Source organism: Lontra canadensis, unplaced genomic scaffold, assembly GCF_010015895.1.
Source record: "Lontra canadensis isolate GAN:19392208 unplaced genomic scaffold, GSC_riverotter_1.0 scaffold1, whole genome shotgun sequence".
Classification (NCBI taxonomy): domain Eukaryota; kingdom Metazoa; phylum Chordata; class Mammalia; order Carnivora; family Mustelidae; genus Lontra; species Lontra canadensis.
This window is the reverse complement of record NW_022630995.1, coordinates 111,283,578-111,302,575: the sequence shown is the minus strand read 5'-3', so window position 1 is coordinate 111,302,575 and position 18,998 is coordinate 111,283,578. Positions and strand designations below refer to the sequence as shown.

The 18,998-nt window shown below is 33.8% G+C and overlaps 1 protein-coding gene across 5 annotated transcripts in view; it reads left to right on the top strand.

Moving 5' to 3' along the window:
• Window positions 1-18,998, top strand: part of GRID2 (glutamate ionotropic receptor delta type subunit 2) — a 1,456,428-nt gene that overhangs the window by 1,180,680 nt on the left and 256,750 nt on the right. For all 5 annotated transcript variants that reach the window (XM_032861590.1, XM_032861599.1, XM_032861608.1 and 2 more), the window contains one exon: window positions 14,989-15,127. In XM_032861590.1, coding sequence (XP_032717481.1) covers window positions 14,989-15,127 — 139 coding nt within the window. The remainder of the gene's footprint in view (window positions 1-14,988; window positions 15,128-18,998) is intronic.

Genomic DNA, 18,998 nt, shown 5'->3' with positions numbered 1-18,998 from the left:
AAGAAATTGCCATTCTGATTACATCATCTAATGCCTCCTAGTCTACTTTTGCTTATCTGGAAATAGACTTTTCAGTTAGTCCAGAACAATATTTTGTCATTCAGCTGAAACGCCAACACTTCAGAAAGACATAAGTTAACAAAAGATTAGTAACATTACCTGTATCTATTTGTTCAAAAATATTATAAAATGTATTTGAAAATGCTTAACACTTGTATAAGACATAAAAAATTTCATTTCTTTCACCAAATAACTTATTTTTATGGATTCTATCCAAAAAGATGTTTATAGCAATATAATATATGGTAGCATAAAACCTCTACACTTCCAAAAATATGATACTGAAGTAAGCTGCAGTATATCTGACTGGGAAAATACTGTTCGGCCAGTGAAAATGTAATAAACAGCATACGATATTATAGGGGATTAAGGAGGGCAATTGTGATGAACGCCACATAATGTATGGAAGTGTTGAATCACTATCTGGTACACCTGAAACTTATATAATGTTGTGTGTTAACTAATTGGAATTGAAATACTTATAAATGTGAAAAAATAGAATATCATAAATGTGGTCTGACTATTGGTATTAAAAATTACTTAAGAAAAATCTCAAAAAGAACCTATCAACAGATGCTAACTTGCCCTTTTCTTTAATACTGGGTTTCTGAATCATAAATTGGATGAATTCTAGGAACTTGACTAAGAGGCTCTAAATTCCCACTCAGCAATTGAGAGGCTACATTTCTGTCCTCAGATCTAGAATCTTTTTTTCCTATACATATCAAGAAACTCCTTGGTAGGCTACCTATCTATTTCATATTTAGGAACCCTGTGATAAGCCATTGCTAAAGGACAGACAGTACACTCCAATTATCATTCATAAACAGCATGTCATATTATAGTAATTTTACCTTGTCTCTGACAGTTAAACATCTCTACTTAGCCTCTGCCAACCTGGGATACTATATTCAACTTGATATAAAAGATTCAATTTTTTATACTACTAGTCATGCCACATTTATAATTTTATCTCCTATTTATTACATTTTTGCTGGCTAAATAATATTTTCCTAGTCAGATACACTATCACCAATTTAAGTATTCTGCTTTTGGAAATTTAGAGGTTTAGACTACCATATATTATATTACTTTACAAAGGTTTTATAAAAGCTACCATTACATTGCTATACATTGCCTACAAGTACCAGCATACAGAGTTCTTCAAAGATGCATGTACTACAAGCCCCTCCCATGCACCTCTTAATGTTTTGTAAAAGGATTGTCCCTTTCCCAGATAGGGAGATGAAAGTTTGTTCAGAACAAATCCATTTCTAACATTTCCACCTCCCTGAATATCTATAGAATACCAGAGAAGTTGTGTATAGTTTACCTCAAAATCCATTCATTATTGGTCCATCCTTCAATTAGCCAATCTAACAAACTACTACCACCACTCTTAAGTCAATATCTGAAATAGCAAATCCCAAATCATTACCACCCAAAACAACATATTTGCCCTAAATGATACTTATCCTCCACTCTGTATGGTATAAAACTTTTATAAGTGGGCTTTATACTTCTTTAACAGTTATTTGGGGTCTAAATTGTATCTGGAGGCAGTAAAGGGTAAGGTAGGTGAGTCCAGGAGAGAACTGTGATTCCCTAGGTCCAGTCATTTAGAATCATTTATGCAGAGGAAGGCTGATTCCTTCACGATCGATGAGAGATTGCTTCTTATACCAAGGAGGTTCAGAAGGATCTTGAAACTCAAATTTCCCATCAATGCCCTTCACTTAACCATGAGACTTTATAAGACAGAAGATTTAATTGGAGATTGAATTGTGCTGCCCTTACAGTCAAGCCCAAGTCTTGTCCTCAGTCATATCGGCCCTGGAACTGTATAATTTAAGAGACTCCTTCAAAGCTGCCAGCAAGACTCTCAAATTTTACCCTATTTCTGAGTTTATAATTCATTGCCTTCAATTTCTCCCTTACCTTTCATATTATTTGAAGTCTTCAGAGCAGTTAGCTGGAACCACAATCTTTAACTTAGAAATAAACCCACACATATTTGGTCAATTAATTTACAGCAAAGGAGGCAAGATTATAAAATGGGAAAAGGACAGTCTCTTCCATAAATGGTGTTGGGGAAACTTAACAGCTACATGCAAAAGAATAAAATTGGACCACTATTTTCTATCATATACAAAAATTAACTAAAATGGATTAAGACTTAGACATAAGACCTGAAACTATAAAACTCCTGGGAGAAAACAGGCAATAAGTTTCTTGACATCTGTCTTAGCAATGTTTTGTGGGTTTGGTTTGGTTTGGTTAGTTCTGATTTCAAAAGTCAGGGAAATGAAAGTAAAAATAAACAAATGAGAATACATCAAACTAAAAAGCTTCTTCACAGTAAAGGAAACCATCAACAAAATAAAAAGATATCCTGCTGAATTGAAGAAGGTATATGCAAATCAAATATACAATTAGGGATTAATATATAACATACATAAAGAATCCATACCATCCAATAACAACAAACAATCTGGTTAAAAAATGGGCAGAGGTTCTGAAGAGACATTTTTCCAAAGGAGACATATTGATGTCCAACGGGCACATGAAAATCTCAATACAAATCAAAACCACAATGAGATATCATCTCCTACCTGTCAGAAAAGCTATTATCAAAAAGAAAGAAGTAACAAATGCTGACATGTATGTGGAGAAAAAAGAACCCTCATGCATTGTTGGTGCGAATGCAAACTAGTCCAGCCGCTCTGGGAAACAATATGGAGGTCCCTCAAAAAATTAAAAATAGAACTCCAATGTGATGCAGCAATTTCATTAGTGGGTATCTCTTCGAAGAAAATGAAAGCTGTAATTCAAAAAGATATATGCATCCCTGTGTTCATTGCAGCATTTGTTCATGAGTCTATGGACTTGATGGAAGAAGGAAGCTCAAAAGGTAGATGATGTTGAGCACCCAGTGATTAAAATAAAAACAAACCAAAAAAGATAGATGATGGCATAGGAGAATAGAGTCTTTGAAAATGAGATTCTAGAGGGGTTGAAGTTGTTTTTAATGAAGGTTATACTTGCCGATACAAATAGAAAAGCAGTGTTGTTTGCATTAAATAGAAAACATAAGTGTAATTCAACTGAAACATTATTAAATTCTAGTTAGATTATGTTTTCTGTCAAAGAGAATTTAAGATTTTCCTTATCTTTATAAAAGTAGATATGAAATTTCAAAGACACTTATTATCTGCAAGCTGAAGCTTTGTTCTTGCCATGGTAAGAAAATACCAAAAGATAATTTCAAATGGCCCAACTTTCACACAATAACACAATATGATTTCATATTATCCCTCTTTACTACCTAAAGCTAACTTTTGTAGCAGTAATAGACATGCCACATTGTTGGGTGCCTGGGTGGCTCAGTGGGTTAAAGCCTCTACCTTCGGCACAGGTCATGATCCCAGAGTCCTGGGATCGAGCCCAGCATTGGACTCTCTGCTCAGCAGGGAGCCTGCTTCCTCCTCTCTCTCTCTGCCTGCCTCTCTGCCTACTTGTGATCTCTGTCTGTCAAATAAATAAATAAAATCTTTAGACATGCCACATTGTAGAAACCTGCCCTACATTGCAAATGGATTCAAACAGTAGACCTACTATGCTGTGGCCAACAGCAAATCTTACATGTATCTCACAATCCCCTTCTTATTACCCCTGCACCCTCTACTAAAGGAGAAAGTATTAAAGCACTTTCATATCTAGTCACAGCCAGTCTGTCAATTTGACTATTTATGAATGAGTTCCAAGGAATTGACTAGTATATAAATATGACATAGATACCTTAAGCATTTAGGAGAGTTGTACATTCTTTCTCCCCCTTAAATGGGATTGCCCTGGCAATGGCTAATTGCTAACAATATCCTTTATATTTTCTAAACTGTGATTTTTCTAAGTCTGAAACATTTTAATATAAACTAACACTCCAATTAGCCAGTTTACTTGAACATATTCAGTCACCCATAATATTGGAAATTTCCTATTTGCTATAAGAGTGTTTATACATTCTGCTAAGAACCTGGTTCCAATAAGCATCCAATTCTTTAAAAAAATGTTTATAAGGGAAAAAAAGTTTATAAGGAAAAGTAATAATTTTATTTTTTTCTTAATCACATTTCATAAAAGAGTACCATAGTCCAAGATTTACTTGGGTAAACACTCTGTGAGTTTTAAAACCTATGAGAAGCTGATACCACACAACCAAATTGGAGAGTCTTAAATGATCACTCTTCCATATTTTCAGGTACACACAAAGATGCATACATATATATTCACACAGAATAAGACTTAGAGTAACAAAATTTTGCCTGACTCAGGTGAAATTATCAAGTTTTATAATCTTGCCTGAGGGAAAACCTTTGTTTTATCTTTTTAACTACTTCTGTGAGCTAGATTATATATACAGTAGCAAGGTTGATATATTTTTTGATGTAGCAAATCAGTCACATAAACATTCAAATCTGTGTTAAGATTTTTCCCTATAGCACAGGTGTCACTCTGGGAAATACAAATCCCACATGCTTCTACAGAGTGATATTGGGAGATTTCAGACTCACCAGGAGTTATAAAGATCAAAATACCCAACCCTCGAGTCAGACTTTTGCACATCCTGAACTGTCAGGAATTGCCAGTCTAAATTCTGCCATACATTAGCCATGTGGGATTGTGTTTTTGATTTAATAGATAATTTTTTGTCTTCCATCTGATTGTCTCTTCCAGCATCCTGAATCTAGGCAAGTTTTTTTTTTTTTTTTCAAATTTTGGAGAAAAGGGGGAAAAAAAAAAAAAAAAAAAGAAAGGGAAAAATGGTCTTTGTTTCTTTCTCCTTACTTTCTTCTATTCCTTAGTTTTATTGTGAAGTATTATTTACGTACATGAAAGTGTACAAAATTTAAGTGTGCAACTCACTGAATTACCACCAACAATGGAACACCTGTGTAATTACTACCTAGAAAAAGATATAACATGGCCCCCATTGCTCTGTCTCAACCATTAATTGTTTATTCCCAAAGGTAACCGCTTACAGGATTACCAGCCCTCCCATTCACACTGCCTATATTTGAACAGTTATAATACAGTATGCGGTTCTTCTGTTTGTTTTTTAGTCAACATTTAGTTTTTAGAAATCCATCCATGGTGCTATGCCTAAATGAAATCTGTTTCTTTTCATTTCTGCACAATATTCCATTGTATGAATATAACATAATTTATGCATTCTACTCTCAAAGAGTGTCTAGGCTGTTCCCAGTTTGAGGCTATTGTGGATAATGTTGCTATGAAGCTTTCCTGTGCTTGTCTCTTCGTACCCATATTCATCTTTGGAGTATATACCTAAGAAGTGGAATTGCTGAGTCTTAAGAAAAGCATATAGTAGTTTTCAGAGATGCTACCAAATTATCAAAATGATTGAATCAATTTACAATCCCACCAACAGTACTCCAGTAACTCCACATCCTTGCCAACAATTGATACTATTTCTTTACTTTAATCATTCTGGTGGTTCTGTAGTAGTATTCCATTTTTCTTTTAGTTTGTATATCCCTAATAACTAATGAGGTTGCCACATTTTCACCTTTATTGATGTTTGTCTTCTTTTGTGAGGACTCTTGCGAATTTTTCTAATTATTTTCTGTTCTATTCTTACTGATTTAAAGAAGTTTTTTGGGTTAGATATGTGTATGGCAAAGATCTTCTATTGTGACTTACCTTCACTCTCTTAGTGATATCTTTTGAACTACAGAGTATTACTGTAGTCAAATCTATCGATCTTTTGTACTCTGTTTAAGAAATCTTTTGCTACCATATATCTTATGGATATATTAAAAACATTCTCATATTATTTTCTAGAGATTTTACTGTATATATATATATATGCTATTCGGTATTGATTTCTGTGCATGTTGTAAATTAGGAGACAAGTTTTACTATGTTTTACATGTATATCCAAATTGACCTAGTAGTACTTTCTGAAAAGACTTCCCTTTTTCTATATATTGCCTTGCCAGCTGGGCATAAATCAAGTGTCTATGTATACATGGATAATTTTCATTGATATGGTCTATCCTTGCATAAATGCCACGCTGTCTTAATTACTGTATACAGCTATAGTCAGCTAGACCGTCTGACTGAAGCTGACTAGTCAGCTTTTTCTTCTTCTTGATCATTGTCTTGGCTATTTTTATTCTTTTGCAATTTCATATAAATTTTATATTCAGCATTTTATTCTCTCTCTCTGTGTCTCTCTCACAAAAAGAACCTGAGAGTTTTGGATTGACAGTTCGGTGAACCTATAGATCAACTTGAAAAGACTTTATATCTTCATAATATGGAGTCTTCGGATCAATAAACCTGAAATATCCATCCATTTATTTAATATTATTTCAGTCAAGAAAGTTAATAGAGTTTCATGTAGAGAGCTTTTACATCTTTATTCCTAGTTGTTTGATATTTCCAATGCTATTGCAAATGGTATATATTTTTTAATTCCATATTTTAAGATTTTCTTGCTGGTATAATTTGAATATTGAGTCTGTACCATAGTAAACTGACAACTAACATTAACAATAGTAATTTACTCTATATTATCTTGGCTTTTCTACATAAATATTCCTACTAGCCCCAATCCACAACTTCTATTTCATTTTTTCCCAATTCTTAAGTTTTTTTTCTTTTTTTTATTGTTGTTGTTGTCACTTGGCTGTTGCACTACACTTTGTACCTTCAATGGAATACAAATGGTAACAACTTGTAGCCTTTAACAGAGTCTCTATAAAATAATTATTTGGGGGTGCCTGGGTGGCTCAGTTGGTTAAGCATTTGCCTTCGGCTTGGGTTGTGATCCTAGGGTTTTGGGATCAAGCTCCACATCGGACTCCTTGCTCAGCAGGGAGCTTCTTTCTCCCTCTGCCTCTGCCGCCATGCTTGTGCTCTCTCTGGCTCTTTTTCTTTCTCTCAAATAAGTAAAATCTTTAAATATATATATTTATTTATTTTATTCAAAAGAATGATGTTTGCTACAGGTTTTCTGAAAAGTCTCTTTGCAAAACTAAGAACAATCTTTTTATTTCTAGTTTACTGGATTATTTCTAGGTTTGTTTAAAAAAAAAAAAAAACTGGGGCGCCTGGGTGGCTCAGTCGTTGGGCATCTGCCTTCAGCTCGGGTCATGATCCCAGGAATCTGGGATCGAGCCCCGCATCAGGTGCCCTGCTCAGCGGGAAGCCTGCTTCTCTCTCTCCTACTCCCCCCGTTTGTGTTCCCTCTCTCACTGTATCTCTCTCTGTCAAATAAATTAAAAAAAAAAAAAAAACTGATGTTAAATTTTATCTGTGCCTTTTCTGCATCTACCAAAATGATTATAGGATTTCTCTACTTTATAGTGCTGATGCAGTGAATTCCAATGGCCTTTTTTTATTGAAAAATAATTGACATACATCATTGTATAAATTTAAAGCATACAGCACGATGCACTGATTCACACATATTGTGAAATGATTATCACAATAATCATATATATACAGGAAAAAGAACATCCTTGTGATGATATCTTTTAACATGAGCTCTCAACTTCTTTTTTTGGTATGATTCATTAGTATTTGCTGTAGTTATGTTGTATATTTTATCTCTAGTACTTATTTATCTTATAAGTGGAAGTTTGTACATTTGACCAAGTTCTTCTAATTCCCCCTCCTACCACCCTGTGCCTCTGGTCCCCACAAGTCTGATGTAGTTTTATATGAGGTGTGTGTGTGTGTGTTGTTGTTGTTGTTGTTTTACATTCCACATGTAAGTGAGATCATATAATATTTGTCTTTCTCTATTTCACTTATTTCACTTAGCATAATGCCTTCAGATTCCACCCAAGTTGTCACAAGTGGTAGGATTTCCTCATTTTTCATGGATAAATAATATTCCATTGTAGTTATTTTATATATATATAGCACAACTTTCTTATCAATCCATCCATTAGTGGACACTTAGATTTTTTCCATGTTTTGGCTATTTTAAATAACACTGCTGTGAACATAGGGGTGCAGATATTTTTTCAATATATTCAGGGAATATATTCCCTGAAATGGTATTGTTGGATCTTATGATAATTTTGTTTTTAATTATATGAGGAATCTCCATACTGTTTTCCATAGTGGCTGCACCAATTTGCAATTCCCTCAACAGTGCAGGAGGGTTTTTTTTTCCTCCACATCCTTACCAGTATCTGTTATCTCTTATCTTTTTGATGATGTTATCTCTTATGTTTTTGATGGTGGCCAATCTAACAGGCATGACGTAATTACCTCATTGCAATTTTCATTTTCATTTTCATTCCCCTAATGACTAGTGATGTTGAGCATCTTTTTATGTAGGTCCTTTCCCCAGTTATTATTTAGGTTATTTTTATTTTTTGCTATCAAGTTATATGACTTCTTTATATATTTTTATAAGAACCCTTATCAGATGTTTGGTTTGCAAATTTTTTTTCCATTTTGTATGTTTCACTTTATTCATAATTGATTTTGCTGTGTAGAAGCTTTTAAGTTTGATGTAGTCCCACTTGTTTATCTTTGACTTTTTGCTTGTGCTTTAGGTGTCATATCTAAAAGTTAGCAAGACCCATGTCAAGGAACTTTATTTCTAAGTTTTCTTCTAGGAGTTTCATGGTTTTAGGTATTACATTTAAGTCTTTAACCCACTCCAAGTTAATTTTTGTGAGTGGTGTTAAGATATAGTCATTTCATTCTTTTACATGTGAATATCCAATTATTCTAGCACCACTTATTGAAACGAATTTTTATTTCCACTGAGTGTTTTTGCTCCCTTTTCAGATATTAATTGATTGTGGGGCACCTGGAGGGCTCAGTGGGTTAAGCCTCTGCCTTCAGCTTATGTCATTATCTCAGGGTCCTGGGATCAAACCCTGTATTGGGCTCTCTGCTGAGCAGGGAGCCTGCTTCCCACCCCACCCCACCCCCACTGCCTGCCTACTTGTGATCTCTTTCTGTGTGTCAAATAAATAAAATCTTTTAAAAAGTAGTTGGTTGTACATACATGGGTTTATTTCTGGGCTCTCAATTCTGTTCATTGACTATTTGTCTGTTTTTATGCCAAAAAAGTACCACACTGTTTGAATGACTGTGGCTTTATAGTACAGCTTGAAATCAGAAAGTGTGATTCCTCCTGCTTTGTTCTTCTTTCTCAAGATTGCTTTGGCTATTTGGGGTCTTTTGTGGTTCCATATCAATTTTAAATGTATTTTTTCTACTTCTTTAAAAAATACCATTGGAATCTTGCTAGGAATTGCATTGACTCTATAGAGGGGTTTTCATATTATTGGCATTTTAACAGTCTTAATTCTAATCCATGAACATAGGATACCTTTCCATTTCTTTGTGTCTTCTTTGGTTTCTTTCATCAATGTCTTTTAGTTTTCAGAGTACAGATCTTTCATCTTTTTAGTTAAATTTACTCCTAAGTATTTTACTCTTTTTGAGGCTATTGTAAATGAAGTTGATTTCCTTATTTTTTAGGAAATTTGTTGTTAATGTATAGAAATGCTACTGATTTTCATATTTTAATTTTGTGTCCTGCAGCTTTACTGAAGTCATTGATTAGATCTAATAGTTTTGGGTTGAATATTCAGGATTTTCTATATATAAAATCATGTCATCTGCAAATAGAGAAATTTTTCTTCTTCCTTTCCAATTTTGATAGCTTTTATTTCTTTACCTTGCCTGATTGCTTTGGTTAGGACTTCTAATATTATGTTGACTGGAAATAATGAGAGTGGTCATCTTTATTTTGTTCCCAATTTCAACCGTTCACCATTCAGTATGTTGTTAGCTGTAGGCTTGTCATATATGCCCTTTATTATGTTGAGATATGTTCTTTCTGTGCCTAAAGTGTTGAATTTTTATCATGAACAGATGTTGAATTTTATCAGATGCATTTCTGCATCTATTGAGATAATTACATGATTATTTTGTTTCATTCCATTAATGATTTGTATCACATTCATTGATTTGCATATGTTGAACCATCCTTACTTTCCAGGGATAAATTCCACTTTTCTTGGTGAATGATTCTTTTTAATGTGCTGCTGTATTTGGTTTGCTACAATTTTACTGAGAATTTTTGCATCTGTATTCATCAGGGATATTGGCCTATGGTTTTCCTTTCCAGTAGCATCCTTTCCTGTTTTTAGTGCTAGATAATGCTGGCCTCCTAAAATAAGTTTGAGAGGATTCCCTCCTCTTCTGTTTTTAGGAAGAGTTTTAAGATTGGTGTTAATTCTTTAAATGTATGGTAAAATTCACCAGTGAAACAATCTGGTCCTGGGCTCTACTTTGTTGGAAGATATTTTATTATTGACTAATCTCCTTATTAGTGAATGGTGTATTCAGGTTTTCTATTTCTTCCTGATTCAGTCCTGGAAAATTATACACATTTCTAAGCATTTTCCATTTCTTCTAGGTTGTCTAGTTTGTTGATGAATAGTTAGTTGTTCATAGTAGCCTCTTATGATACTCTGAATTTCTCTGGTATCAGTTGTAATGTCTCCTTTTTTATTTTTAATTATACTAATTTGGGTTCTTCCTTTTTTTCCTTGTTTATTCTATTTAAGGGTTTGTCAGTTCAGTTTGTCTCTTCAAAGAGTCAACTTTTAGTTTGGTTAATCTTTTCAATTGTTTTGCTTTTCTACATTTAATTTATTTTGGCTCTAATATTTATTCTTTTCTTCTACTAATTTTGGGCTCAGTTTCTTCTTTTCCTAGTTCCTTATGACATAGAGTTAGGTTGTTTATTTAGGTCCCTCTTGCCTCTTCATGGAGGTGTTTATGGCTATTAACTTGCCTCTAAGAACTGCTTTTGTTGTATTCCACAAGCTCTGGTATACTGTATTTCCACTTTCATTTGTGTCAAGAAACCTTTTTTATTTCTTCTTTAATATATTCTTTAATTCATTGGTTGTTCAAGACAGTATTGCTTAATTTCCATGTGTTCATGAATTCCCAGGTTTCTTCTTGTTATTGATTTCTAGTTTCATGCCATTGTGGTCATAGAAGATACTTGTTATAATTTTAATCTTCCTAAATTTTCTAAGACTGGTTTTGTGTTCTAATATATGCTCTATTGTAGAAAATCTTTCTTGTGCTCTTGAGAAGATGTGTGGCTGCTGTTTGGATAAAATGTTCACTTTATTTCCTTTAGGTCTATTTAGTCTACATTGTTTTTCAAGTTCACTGTTTCCTTATTGATTCTCTGTCTGAATGATCTATCCATTGTTAAGAGAGAGATATTGAAGTCTCCACCTACAATTCTATTAATTTTTATTTCTTTTTAACTCTGTTAGTTTCTGCTTTACGGATTTAAATGTTTCAGTGCTGGGCACATAAATATTTGTAATTGTTTCATTTTCTTGATGTGTTGACCCCCTTATCATTACATAATGACCTTTTTGTTTTTTATCATTTTTAGTTTGAAGTCTTTTTTGTCTGAATTTTGTTATTGTTATCAATGTTGCTTGAAATATTCTTTTTTCCTTCAGTCTCATTATATGTGTCTTTAATACTAACGTAAGCCTTTTTAGACTGCATATTTCTGGATCTTGATTTTTTTTGTCCATTCATCTATTCTATGTCTTTTACTTGGAAAACTTAATCTGTTTACATTTAAATAAATTGTTAATAGGTAATAACTTACTATTTCCATTTTTCTCACTGTTTTCTGAATGTTTTATAGATCTGTTTGTCCATATTTCTTATCCTGCAATCTTTTTGTGTGTTTTGATGTATTTTAGTATCACTATGCTTTCACTTCCTTATCATTTTCTTTTGTATAATTATTACATGATTTTTCTTTGTGGCTACCAGGAGGTCTTTTAAGCTTATGATACACTATTTTAAACTGATAACAACTTCAATAGAATTTATAAACTTTATACTTTTACCTCCCTCCCCACTCACACTTTAGGTTATTTCTGTTACAACTACATTTTTCAGTATTGTGTAAATAATGACAGACTATTTTAGTTTTTTATTATTGTTGTAAATTATTATAGATTATTTTTACTATGTTAGTTTTCTTAACTTTTACAGTTTTAATTGAATCATATACCACTAGTATCACATTGCAAAATTTAACTATGACTATAAATTTACCATTACATGCGAGATTTACAATATATTTTTTTAAGGTTTTTTGGAGGGTTTTTTTTTTTGGTGGGGGGTGTTGGACAGAGAGATAAAGGGAGCACAAGTGGGCACAGCAGCAGACAGAGGGATAGGGAAAAGCCGGGTCTCCCCAAGCAGAAAGCCCTATATGGAGCTGGATCCCAGAACTTTGGGATCATGACCTGAGCCGAAGGAAGCTGTTTAACCAACTGACCCACCCAGGTGCCCCTTACAATATACTTTTAAGTTTTTATATTGAGAATTTGTGTTCTTTCACTTCCACTAAGAAAGCTCTCTTTAGCATTTCTTGTAAAGCAGGTCTATTGGTAATAAATTTCATCAGCCTTTGTTTCTGGAAGTCTTTATTCCCCCATTTCTGAAGGAAAACTTCATTGTATATAGAATTTGTGGTTGGCAGTTATTTTATTTCAATATTTTGAACATGCCACTTCATTTCTTCTAAACACAAATTTAGCTGCATCTCATTAGCTCTTAAAATTTAAGGAATTTTGGTATGCAATATTTTTATTATTGTCAACTTTAAAATATTTTTTCTCCTGTGATTTTTCTTTGACCCATGGATTCATACAATTGTAATATTGGTTTTCAAGTAAATGAAAATTTTCTGGTTTTCTTTGTCCCACCTACCCCCATATGGCAAGACCCAAGCTCTAATTGTTAAAGCTCTGAAAGCTTTCAAAAGAACTGTTTACCTTCTCAGTCTCTTAGCTTCTTCTTGTTAAAGTGGCATTTATATCTCAAGGAAAAGCAGTTCTAGATACCAGGTCATATTTCTGGGTTATCTTCTTCTCTAGGACCTTGGTCTTCTAGTTTTTTAATGCTTCTTTAGTTCTGAAATGCATGAGATGTATAATTTGTCTAGTTGCTGTCATTTATTGTTTTGAATTACCAGAATTGGAAGTCAACAGTCCTATTACTTTTAACATTTGATTTCTAAGTGCAGATATCAAATAATTTGGGGGGATTCCACAAGAATATTTGAATTACCCAAGTTGAAGATTTTATGCCATGGATAAATAAAATTCAACAAATATTCTTTCATGTTTGTGATGACAACTCTAAGCAGTGTAAAGACTTTATGTAACTTTATACAACTCCACACACACACAAAAAAAAAAAAAACAAATAAGCCAATTAAAAAAATGGACAGAGGACCTGAATAGACCTTTTTCAAAAGGAGACATAGAAATGGCCAAAAGACACGTGAAAATATGCTCAACATCACTGATCATCAGTGAATTTAAATCAAAACCACACTTAGATATCTCATACCAGTCAGAATGGCCAGTATCAAAAAGATAATAACATGTTGGTAAGGATGTGGAGAAAGAGAACTTTTGTGAAGTGTTAGTGGAAATGTAAACTGGTATAGCTGCTCTGGAAAACAATATGGAGGTTCCTCAAAAAATTAAAAATAAAAATATCATATGATCCAGTAATTCTACTACTGGGTATTTATCCAAAGAAAATGAAAACACTAATTCAGATCCAGTAATTGCATTGCTGGGTATTTACCCCCAAAATACTAAAACACTAATTCAAAGGGATACATGCACCACAATGTTTGTTGTAGCAGTATTTACAATAGCCAAATTATGGGAGCAACCCAACTGTCCATTATGATGATGATGAATGGATAAAGAAGATGTAGCATACACACAAATTTTATAAATATATATATATACATATGTGTATATATATAATGAAATATTACGCAGCCATAAAAAAGAATGAAGTCTTGCCATTTACAACAACATGGATGGAGCTAGAGAGTATAATGGTAAGTGAAATGTTACTCAGAGAAAAACAGATACCATATGATTTCACTCATATGTAGAATTTAAAAAAAAAAAAAACGAAACAAACAACCAAAAGAAAAAAAAAATGAGAGAGATAAACCAAGAAACAAAGTCTTAACTATACAGAACAAACTGATGGTTACTAAAGGGGTGGTGTATGGGAAATTGAGTAAAATAGGTGAAGACAATTAATAGTAAACTTGTCATGATAAGCACTGAGTAATGTATAGAACTGCTGAATCACTGCATCATATGTCTGAAGCTAATATAACACTCTATGTTAACTATACTGGAATTTTTAAAAATTAATTTTAAAAATGTATATGTACCCCTATGTTCATTGCATCATTATTTACAATAGCCAAGATATAGAAACAACCCAAAATCAATAGATGAATAGTTAATGAAGATGTGATATCTATATAAAGTAATTATATATATTATGTTATATGTTATATAGAAATATATATATATATATAACACCTATGATCCTAGGGAAATTAACCAAAAATTATTTTCAATATTATTTATTGAAGTAGAAATCTGAAAAGTTATATTAAATATAGACAAAATAGTATTAATAGCACCTAACCACTGAATAATGAAGCATTGAAAATAAAGTAGCTATCTGTGGTTATAATAAGAGGGTAATTAATTCTAGGGTTGATCAAGAAGGTAGAAGAAGTATCATTGAAATAAGTTATACTAATTATTTATCATGCTTCTTTTTGGCTGGATCTTACATAGTATCATAAAAGGGAATTAAATATGAAGTAATAAATATAACCAAAATACAGAAATCCATGCCGATGTTGCTTGATCAAAAGAATTTTCAGTACTTAAAAGTTAATCTGGTATTGACAGTGTAAGACCTCAGATGCTCAATAAATACTTGATGTTCTTTTATTCTATTTGCTTCTTTCCACAGGTGGAGAGGTCCCATACACAACTCTGGCTACTCGAATGATGATGGGGGCTTGGTGGCTATTTGCACTGATTGTCATCTCCTCTTACACAGCAAATCTTGCTGCTTTCCTCACTATTACCCGCATCGAAAGCTCCATCCAGTAAGTAGACAAAGATTTCAGTAGCTACAAGGCTTGAGGAATGATGAGTAGCCAAAGCTATTTAAATATAAAATATCTGGTAATAAATTTACACCCTTCTTTTGAATAAAGGCTTCATTTTGTGATATGCAAGGATTACTATATTGGTAGAACATTTTTTATAAAGTAGAATTCTGGGTATAATTCTAATATTGTTTCCCACATTTTCCTGAAAGAAAAATACATATTCAGTGTTTCAGCTTCCACAAAGTATGACTATGTTTGGGCAATGTTGTAAAAAGGAAGGAAAAGGAGTCATATTAAAATATATATAACAATACCAGTTTCTGTCTTGAGTCTGCCCCATTGTGCACTGTCTGAGTAAATAGTTGGTTAGACATTAGATGATTGATAAATGACAGGGAAAGAGAGAGAAAGAAGGAGGTAGGGGTGTGAGGGAGAGAGGTAAAAGAATCTCTAAAGAGAGAAAACCACATTCTATTTGTCTCTTCATTACATTATAGCTAATGTCATAGCTACGGTGGTAACTATTACTGCTGCTTGTTCAGCTGCAAGTGGTGAGTTATCACCAACTATGGTACACTTACTCAGATCCTAAAAGTTACCGAAGTCAATGCCTCCATTCATGATGGCCACTTCCACGAGCTCCTTGAGCCCAAAGGCCTATGATCTAGCACAGCCAGTTCTGCTTCTGTGGGTTCATGCCATACGAGCAGCACCACAGTACAACTTCTGTCTTATAAGAACATAATGTTCTGTGTATTGTTTCAGAAACATTTTCCTGAAAATGTTTTATTCGTTCAAAAACAAATTAGCATGAATCATCTTAGAATTGAAGAACGTTCACTCTCCCCAAAACTGACAATTCAAAATTATGAATAATTAGATTTGTTAAGGAATTCAGTAGGGATTTAATTCATCCTTAAAGGAAAACATCAGAGCTCTTCTTCCCTTTAGAAATGTTGTAAATGAAGTCCATTAATAGCCACAAAACTATTATAACACAGTACTAAAAATAAAACCAAGAATGAATGATCTATAAAGAAGTAGGATTATTTTTTTCAATTGCCTGTGGTACACAATTGAAAACCCCAAATTCAACTAATAATCATAACAGACAGTTAATTATTTCATCCAATTACTGAAAGTAGTTGAAGAAACAGAAGTTTGCAAGATAAATTCTCAAGACCACATAAACAATAGAGTCAGAGCTAGAAATCTAACCCATGTCAATCCAATACCAATCCATGTCTTACCCACTGAAATTTTTCCTTCTGTAGCATGGTTTTTACAGTTTGTTTGCCTGATCTGCTTCCCCGGGGTTGCAGGCCTCATGGTGTGTGTGTATGCAAACTATTTAATTGTTACCAGCTTTGCCAGCATTAGTTTGTATCTTGACTTTTATGCAATAGCACTGGGATCAGAAGCCTCTATCAAATTTTTACACCCATAAGGTTTCTCTAAAGGTAAAACCTAATGGAAAAAGATTATAATTTCACATGATGTTTCCCACAAGTATAGTTCCACAATCCACAATAACTGAGCCTTCATTTCTTAAAAAATTATTTCTTTCTAATGCCAGCTCACATTATTAAAAGCCAACAGTGGGTATAATAAATCTCCCTTCCTTCTAATCTTATCAGTAGACTAATTTTGAAAGGGGAAAAATCAGAGCCAAAGGAGTTAAGAGAAGCCTGATTCTCTCCACAAACTTAAAGATATCTTCTAATTTCATGCCTCAGCTGCATTGGTAAACATAATTGCAGGCAGTATTTCTTGGAAACATTTAAAGTTCTATTTGCAACTGATGTCAAACTTTCTTGAAAAATCCAAAGTTTAATTTTTCTTAGAAAAGACAAAACCTACAGTACCATCCAATGTCATGCTCCTTAATCATTTATATCCATAAGATTTGCTCATCACTAAATGAAGCAATGCTTGTCAATGCATCTTTTTCAGTTCATTTTTGCTATGTCATTGGCACACATATACCAAGCACATGTTCATTCCCAAAATTCAAAGTTGCTTCTCCAGACCCAGAAGGACAAAGCTAGCAGAGGAAAGTCAGTGAGAGAGAGGGGAAAAGCTCCTACTTTTTTTTTTTTTAATTTAATTTAATTTTTTTTTCAGTGTTCCAAAATTCATTGTTTATCCACGACACCCAGTGCTCCATGCAATACGTGCCCTCCATAATATCCACCACCAGGCTCACCAAACACCCCACCTTCCTTCCTTCCCAGACCCTCAGTCTGTTTCTCAGAGTCCACAGTCTCTCATGGTTTGTGTCCCCCTCCAATTTCCCCCAACTTACTTCTCCTCTCCATCTCCCAGTGTTTTCCATGTTATTCCTTATGCGCCACAAGTAAGTGAAACTATATGATAATTGACTCTCTCTGCTCAACTTATTTCACTTAGCATGATCTCTTCCAGTTATGTCCATGTTGATACAAAAGTTGGGTATTCATTCTTTCTGATGGAGGCATAATACTCCATTGTATATATGGACCATATCTTCTTTAACCATTTGTCTGTTGAAGGGAATCTTGGCTCTTTTCACAGTTAGGCAACAGTGGCCATTGCTGCGATAAGCATTGGGGTACAGATGGCCCTTCTTTTCACTACATCTGTATTTTTGGGATAAATACCCAGTAGTGCAATTGCAGAGTCATAGGGAAGCTCTATTTTTATTTTCTTAAGGAATCTCCACACTGTTTTCCAAAGTAGCTGCACCAACTTGCATTCCCACCAACAGTATAAGAGGGTTTCCCTTTCTCCACATCCTCTCCAACACTTGTTGTTTACTATCTTGTTGATTTTGGCCATTTTGACTGGTGTAAGGTGGTATCTCAATGTGGTTTTGATTTGAATCTCCCTGATGGCTAATGATGATGAACATTTTTTCATGTGTCTGATAGCCATTTGTATGTCTTCTTTGGAGAAGTGTCTGTTCATGTCTTCTGCCCATTTTTTGATGTGATTATCTGTTTTTGCGTGTGTTGAGTTTGAGGAGTTCTTTATAGATCTTGGATATCAGCCCTTTGTCTGTAGTGGCATTTGCGATTATCTTCTCCCATTCCGTGGGTTGTCTCTTTGTTTTGTTGACTGTTTCTTTTGCTGTGCAGAAGTTTTTTATCTTGATGAAGTCCGAAAAGTTCATTTTCACTTTTGTTTCCTTTCTCTTTGGAGACATATCTTGAAAGAAGTAGCTGTGGCTGATGTCAAAGAGGTTAGTGCCTACGTTCTTCTCTAGGATTTTGATAAATTCCTGCCTCACATTGAGGTCTTTATCCATTTCAAGTCTATCTTTGTGTATGGTGTAAGAGAATGGTCGAGTTTCATTCTTCTATACATAGCTGTCCAATTTTCCCAGCACCATTTATTGAAGAGACTGCCTTTTTTCCACTGTATGTTTTTTCCTGCTTTGTCAAAGATTGTTTGACTATAGAGTTGAAAAATGCTATCAATGAGATCCAATCTAATCTAAATACTCTAACAGCTAGGGTAACCAAGGTAGAAGATAGAATTAGTGATCTAGAGGACAAACTGATAGAGAAAAAGGATCAGGAAGAGGCATGAAAGAAATAGCTTAGAAGCCATGAAAACAGAATTAGGGAAATAAATGATGCCATGACGTTCCAGCGTCAGAAATATTGGGATCCCTGAGGGGGTGGAGAAAAAGAGAAGACTAGAAGATATAGTTGAACAAATTCTGGATGGAAATTTTCCCAGTCTGGGAAATGGAACCAGTGTTCATGTCCTAGAGGTAGAAAGAACACCTCCCAAGATCAACAAATCTAGAAAGACCTCAAGGCACTTGATTATGAGACTGACAAATCATAATTTTAGACAAGAGCTTTTCAGAGCAGCTAGG